General features: G+C 41.8%; 1 protein-coding gene across 1 annotated transcript; it reads left to right on the top strand.

The window, feature by feature from the left end:
- The first annotated feature begins 589 nt into the window (after window positions 1-589).
- On the top strand, window positions 590-7,145 carry LOC134492412 (aquaporin-5-like). The gene is made up of 5 exons (XM_063296581.1): window positions 590-970; window positions 1,314-1,478; window positions 3,393-3,476; window positions 4,988-5,162; window positions 7,096-7,145. Exons 1-5 carry the CDS (start codon window positions 590-592, stop codon window positions 7,143-7,145), a joined length of 855 nt encoding a protein of 284 aa, XP_063152651.1.
- The last annotated feature ends 858 nt before the right edge of the window (window positions 7,146-8,003 follow it).

The following is an 8,003-nucleotide window of genomic DNA, read 5'->3' on the forward strand; positions in this document are numbered from 1 at the left end:
CTTTCTCTTGTACAATTTGGGTTGTGCCATGGAGACACCAAAATGAATTGGAGATGTCACACAGACCTGCAACAGGACCCCACCCCCTGGAGAGCGCCCTGGTGATGAGGACAGAGTAGACTATATGAGAGCTTGGTCCTAAGCCAGGCAAAGCTTTATACACCCCATCTAAATTCATAGTTGTATTTTTTCGCATGTTACAAAATAAAATATGGGAACTGCCACTTCTCAGAGAATGGGAATGAAAAGAAAGACAATAAACCATCTTCTTCATAATTCTAAAAGACTTTTCAAAAACAAGCTAATGCTTTGAGGAGAATCCCCCTCTTCCCTCAAATTTTAGGGTCTTCTCTTTAGCTACGGAAATTGCTTGGACTATTTTAACATCAAAATACAATCATTCTAATTCCAAAATTACCTGCAGGATTTCTGACAGGTTTCTGCTTGGCCCCACCTACACTTGGTTAAACCCATCCCTTTCTCTCTATAAATGCATGCAGCATGGCCCAGCAAATTTACTCCTTGCTCGGGGTGCCTACAAATTCCATGTCAACACCCACTCGGTGCCTACTTCTTCTCTGAACCGGCTATGGCTACTACTACGGAAAGACAATCAGAGATTCTGAGCGTAAAGTTTGCCTGGGCTGTTCTAAGTGAATTTATAGCCACTGCAATCTTTATCTGTATTGCCTTGGGCTCATCCTTCAAGTGGCCTTTGGAGCAGCCTAGCGTCCTCCAGATCTCTTTGGCTTTTGGACTAACTGTCGCAACCGTGGTTCATGCATTTGGTCATATCAGCGGTGCGCATATCAACCCAGCTGTCAGCCTTGCCTACTTTGTGGGAAACCAGATCTCCATCATCCGCTTTGTATTTTATGTGATCCTACAACTGCTGGGAGCCCTTGCTGGTGCAGGAATCATCTATGGGGTGACACCCAAAGACATCCGCAAAACCCTATTCGCCAATGAAGTAAGACTTTCTTTGCCAAAGCTCTCATTAATCTGATAGAAGCTCGTGTGCATGTCTTCCAGCCTCTTGCTTTGGGTCAAAGAATGAACATAAGACAGACAGGCAATTCTTCAAGAGCCCCTCCAATCTTCCCCACGCACATAATAAAACCTGCAGCCAGAGTGGGGGGAAATGAAGATGTCCCCTTGAATGCAATGGAGTTTATTTCTTAGTAACATATCTTTGGGAAGGCAACATCAAGACTGCGTTAGTGGGAAATTTACAAGGACACAGTAACAAGTTGTGTGTTTTGTGCCTGTGTCTTTTTTTTTTTCCTTAACACTTCTTTCTTACACTTTGGCAGATCTCCAAAGAGATATCCTCAGGTGAAGCATTTGTGATGGAGATGATTACAACCTTTTCTGTGGTTATGTGCATCTTTTCTGTTACTGACAAGCGCAGGAGAGACAGCAGAAGCAATTCAGCATTGGCTATTGGCATGGCTGTTTCAATGGCCCATCTTGTTGGGGTGAGTCCTTTCATTTTATTCTTCACTAGCTGGTAAGCAGAAAGGTTCACTTGTAAGAGACACAGCAGAAGACATCTCTCCATTAAAGAAATGTGAAGGAAAGGGGGCAGGAGTTAGGCAAGACTGATGAGAATTGGGGGGAGGGATCGTTCTTTGTTTGTGTTGATTTGTTTGGTTTTCATTTTTATAATGTGACATTTCAAAGTTATCAAAAGTTGATTTGTTTATTTGTTTTTAAAGCAAGGTATTATCTGGGGAGGCAGAGTAGGAGGTCAAATGGTTTTGAGAGACCCTAGGTCAGTGGTCCCCAGTCCCTGGGCCATGGACTAGTACCGGTCAATGGCCTGTTAGGAACCTGGCCGCACAGCAGGAGGTGAGCAGTGGGCGAGCGAGCAAATTTACAGCCTGAGTATTTACAGCCGCTCCCCATCACTCGCATTACCGCCTGAGCTCCGCCTCCTGTCAGAGAAAGCAAGCCCATTGGCTGCTATCTCCAAACGGTGTGAAGAAAATAGGTTGAGAGAAAGAGGAAGCACTTGAATCATCCAGAAACCATCGCCACCCCCACCCACCCCGGTCCGTGGAAAAATTGTCTTCCATGAAACTGGTCCCTGGAACCAAAAAGGTTGGGACCGCTGCCCTAGGTCATCCCAGGAGTTTATCAACATGTAAAGGCAAACTGAAAACAAACTTGGTGACAGAAAAACTTGCAGAAAATAAACACTGAGGAAATCTGAAAAGCCACAGATATTTTGACACAGCTAATGAAATTTCTCACAGAGTGTTTTTGACATCCTTAATTAGTACCAAAACAATTTAGTTCAGAAATCGATTTAACAAACATCCTTGACTCAGAAACCTTATGCAGAATAGGTCTGCCTTAATATTGTAATTAAAGCACAGAGATGAAACTCATGTTTATGCAAACAGTGGTTAATTGTATTTGGATTTATTTGCAGGACAGTTTTTTCCTCTCAATTTCCAGATTTCTTAGGAAACCTATGAGTTGGAACATGTGCTTCACCCAATAAACTCATGAGCTGGAATGATAATTTTGTTTCCATCTTTTGTATTATCTGTACAAATGTGTGGCATTGTAATGAATACAATATTAAGGAAGGTGTTACCAAGCAAGGCAAAAGAGGGCAGGATCTACTTTATATGTATAAATGCTAATTTAGAAATAGTTTCTATACTTTCAATAGAATTTCAAAACCACCCACATAATGGGGATGATTATGACCAGATGTCTCATGTATCTGCTCAGTCTGCTGTCTACGTGCTCATACAGATGAATAACTTCACTATTATCTTTGAACTGTATTTGGCAAATCGTTCCCCATCCCCATATATGGGATCCCTCCATATGGAGAGCTGTTCCCTAAAAAGACACATACATGGCAACCTTGCATGTTTCTGATAGGGATCGACACAGCTTCCACTGTTGTCCTGAAAAGATGTACTGCTGGATGCCAAATATCAAGACCATTCCACATTTATATCCACAGGGAAAAGCTTGAGGAAGTGTCTTTAGATAGTTTATAGAAGAATGTTGTTGCAATGGGCAACAAGAAATGGGGAATATCCCAGGCAGTGATGTTTCTCCAAGTGAGGCAAAGAATCTCCACCAAGGAAGCAGTAATAAATTATGCAGGACAGGTTAGATGTAGGGAACAAGGTAAGAGAAAAGGACTCCCTGAATAGAATACTTGAAGTAGATGCTTCTCAGCTGGGCAACTTTGAAATGTGTGGACTTTCAGCTTCTAGAATTCTTAGCAATGGTTATGCCAGCTGGGGAATTCTGGGAACTGAAGTCTACACATCTTGAGGTTGCCCAGATTGGGAAATACTGCTTTAGTATCCTGACAGAAGATCACCACCAATCTAAATTCATGCCTTTTCTTCCTTCAACAGATTTATTATACTGGCTGCTCCATAAATCCAGCAAGATCCTTTGCCCCTGCTGTCATACTGGGAACATTCAGTCGGTGTCACTGGGTAAGATTCTGCTTTTGGACTCTATCAGCCCAGATCTTCATTTGTCAGACTAGATTACATAAAAATCCTTCACACCAGAATTCATTCACTGATAAGCCCTCTTCCAGCCCCATATATTAGATGCTCTATTTCTCAAGAGTTTTAACACTGGTTTAGATTTGAAGAATTTGAAAACAGTGGCAAGATTTAGGGTCCTAGTCAGTATTGAAGACAAAACAGGGGAAAGACTTGGAGGGCCCAGAGTCATTGAGAGTTGGGCAGCATACAAGTTTAATAATTATTTGCCAGTCTAAGGCTACAACAGTTTTATTTCAAGCTCTCAAGCTCTCTGGGCCTGAACAAAGAGGATTTCACCACTTGAAAAACAGATGTGCACCACTTGCTAGCACCACAGGCTTATAATGGACCTAATCAGTTTGGGAGAAACACTCAAGCCCTAGAGAATCTAGAATTGGCTCTGAAATTGATTCACAGGAATGGGGAGCTATCACCAAACATGAGCAAATATATGACTGGTGCAGAGGACAAACACGACATCAGTATGCATAGTATTCATAGGCTAATATTTAGAAATACTTGTGGTTATTTCAATAGATATACGATGCACCCACTACAGTGGAGAAAACTGTCCAAGTCACCCATGTGCCCACTCTGCTATCTTGGTGCTCACTGGAGATGGGCAGTTTCATTCTGCTTTGCCTTCTTACAGTTCTTCAGTTTTATACAGGCCTTCAAACAGATGATTCTGATCCCCAGTAGCCCTTATGAGCTATTGTAATGCCATCTCTCCCTTTGCTCCACTTAATCATATGCTGAGAGCCAATTTAGTGTAGTGATTAAGCAATCAGGTTAGCAACCAGGAGAATGTGAGTTCTAATCCTGCCTTAGTCACAAAACCAGGTAGCTGACTTTGGGCTACTCACTCTCTCTCAGCCCTAAGAGGAAGAAGGCAAGGGCAAACCACTTCCAAAAATGTTGCCAAGAAGACTGCAGGGACTTGTCCAAGCAGTAGCCAAGAGTCAAGACTGACTTGAAGGCATAAAAAAAATTAAAACCCTGTGCTACACAGTGACTCTTTATTCTATTTCCACCATCTAAATTTTGCTCTGATGTTGTCAGCATTTTCAGTGTACTGTGTATACAAGTACTTCATGTTCAAAATGGTTGATTCGGAGAAGCAAATATATTACTGCTTAAGGAAACAGCCAAGAGGCACTAGCTAAGCAGAGCAGATGAGATTTGCTCTTAAATAGAATACGAAGACCAGAGGGAAAACTGCAGCAGGTGTCATCAGAACATACTTTGCCATGAAGCATGTAGCAAGGAGATGGAACCATGGCAGCTAGGTGGCAATTGCTGGTTCTTCTCAGGTGTCAAAATATCTGGGTCAGACCTGCTTCTTGGTGGCTTGTCTAGCGATAGAAGGTCTAACCCAAGGTATACATCCCTGACTTGATGAAGCAACATTTTTGCATTCTTAAAAGCTGCTTTTCATTTGGTTCATTCTGCAGGTCTTCTGGCTGGGGCCTATCGCAGGTGCTATCTTGGCTGCTATAGCATACAACTATATTCTGTGTCCCCAGAGACTGAGCAGGGAGGAGAGACTGGATATTTTTAAAGGTTACTTTGTTCCTGAAGATGATCTACAATACTCATCAGGAAGTAGGACCGAATCACAGTGGAACCGTAAGAGTACTGAGTGATTGTATCAAATTGGTTTCAACGGCATCACCACCCACCACCCATTTTCACTAAAATGATGCAGAACACAGAGAAATAATGTCCTACCATTGCAAGGAAAAGAGTAAATTAATGTGCTCCAAATTAAACTCTAACAGAATGCCACACCCACTTAGTCCGCAAGCAGCCACGGAATTTAACTCCAGACCCTGTTTGCAAGCCAGCAGATTAATAACAGGATCTGCCATGACTGCCAAATGTTCATAAATTTTATCTGTTTTGCACAGAAAGAGACCAGATTTGATACTTATGTGTGTGTATGAACATTGGCATAGCCTCTAGTCAAAATGGTTTATAACTGCTGCATCAGGACAGTTAGACTCTAATTTCCTTGGCCTACCAACCAAGATTTGTTATGATTTCCCCCATTCAGGGAGAGGACCTACTCATTAGTGTTTCTGATCTATGGGACCTGCATCTACCTACCTTCCCTATCTAAATTTGCCAGCTGCCTCTAGAGGCCACTGCCCACATTGACTGCAGCATCAAATACTGGGAAAGAACTATATAGCTACTCTCAGAAGACCATAGGCTAGCCAGCCAAATGAGTTCATGACTGTCCGTGTAGATAGACACTAGCCACACGAATGGAATGAACAAACATATAGGCACTATATAGAAATCAAGTCTTACATTTATGCCAGCCCCAGGGTTTAAAACCTAGGCCTTTTCCTCCCATCCTTTTGACTCAATGGACTTTGGACATACTTTTCCCTGCCTTGAGAGTCAAAGACATCTGCTCAGTGTTTACGGTTATGTCTGGCTTGGTTCCTACCTTGTCAGCTCGAGCACTGATAGGCATTCCTCTCAGGTCTGTAACTGTGCATCCTAGGACTCCTTAAACTGTTCAGGTGTCCTACGGTGTTCCATCTTCAGTACTGAAGTAAGACCCAGCTATAGTCCAACTGGCTTCTCAGAGAGGGAACATCTGTCCACCTCAGACAGCAAAACATCAGTTCAGCCCTGCCTTCTACTTTGACTCATTTCCTTATTCTGAGTTTCTTCTGCCCAAGTTGTAGCAATGGGGATAATAGCTGGTGGTTCTGGCCAATCCTATTCTGAACTGATGTGATCACCCCACTTTGCTGAATCTGAAAGGATGTTCATATAATGCTTTGTCACCTCTAAGGATGGAAGAAATAATTGATTAGCTTTAGAGCCCAGATAGGCCACAGTGCTTTGTGACCTATTGCATATTTCACATTCATCTGAGGGAGGAAACAGAAGCATCTGTAGAATCTGGGGTTTTGTCAGAATCACGAAATATGCATTGTGATGTTGCAATACAAGCCCCACCCATTATGAGCATGCATGTGAGATTGTGATGCTTATACAAAAGTGGTAGAGTTTGTGCTGTGACGTTGCAACACGTTTTGTCACCACCACCCTTCTCCTGTGGATGCCCATAACTTATAATAGTTAGATACAGATAGACATATGTAGACATACACACACACAAACTTCCTACTGTGTCTGTGAGGCAAATATTTTTCCAGGGAAGAACAATATCCAGGAAACTCAGTTTCCATCTTTTGTCTTACTGCTACTTCTGGGGTTTACATAGGAGATTAAAAAAAGGGCCAGTCCACATATTTTCAAAATAAATAAATAAATCACAGTACCACAAGAAAGCAGGACACAGCAACAACTTCACAGGCAAATCACTTGCACAACTCTTTGCAAATGATTGGGATAACTGGTGAGTTATGTTGCGTGGTTCTAAATCTTGGCTGAAAATGAAAGACCATGAGAATACAGTTCAGGGCTCTCCAAAAGCTACTGTCCCATGTATGTGTGCATGCATCTGGGCCAGTAATATGTCTATTGTACTATGTTTAGCTTTCTTAAAAGGAACTACTAACCCTCTGCCATTTTCCAGGCCCCACAGGTCAGGAGAACCACCCGATGAATTATACTTCACCCATGTAACTTGCAAAGCTTTGCAGAGTGATGCTTACTTACCTCCCTGAGAAGAGATGTCCATCGAGCCTCATATTCCTGAAAAGCCCCTGTGTCCATATTCTGATCAAAGACTAGGCACTGCATTGGAGAGGAAGCAAGCGCAAGGTCATGCTGTGAAGAAGGAGATCACTCCTCTCTCAAAGTTACCATATCCTCTCTCTGAGCCCCATTAACTTGTAAGCATTTCCATTTCAAAACTGTGACTCAAACTCTTCTTTGGATTCTGGAATTAATCAGGCAGAAGTTGTGGGGTATATAATATTGAAAGCTAATGGTGTACTAGATGTACTTTCTATTAAACAAAATGGTTAATAACGCAGAAAATGAACTTTTATGTTTCTCTATATCTGTTCAAAGTAAATTGGTGGAAATGACTATTTTTTCCCTTGCTTTATATGTCACTTTGAGAGTCTTTTTGACAGAAAAAAACAGCTGATAATATAAATAAAATATTAACACAATCCTCATGCTTGGTGATCCCTTTATGCCTTGCATAATTTAGGAAGTATAATCATTTTCTCATTTATTTAAGGAATTCATATGCCAGTTCTGCATTTTTATAAATCCACCAAAAAACTATAAACAAATTCAATGAAAGAGCCAACAAAACTACACACACACAGACACACACACACAGAGTCAGATCAAAGGCCTATCTATTCCAACACCCTATTTTACCTCAGTAGCCAAATGATCCCTAATGCATGGATGAAAGTAGATATATCCTTTTCATTAGGGAAAGTTACAGCAGTTGAACCAGTTCAGTCTGAGAAAAATACTTGTGGGTACCACCCAGTGTCTGTATTCAGGACATCCTACAAGTTC

This window comes from Candoia aspera, chromosome 2 (genome assembly GCF_035149785.1).
Source record: "Candoia aspera isolate rCanAsp1 chromosome 2, rCanAsp1.hap2, whole genome shotgun sequence".
Taxonomy (NCBI): Eukaryota; Metazoa; Chordata; class Lepidosauria; order Squamata; family Boidae; genus Candoia; species Candoia aspera.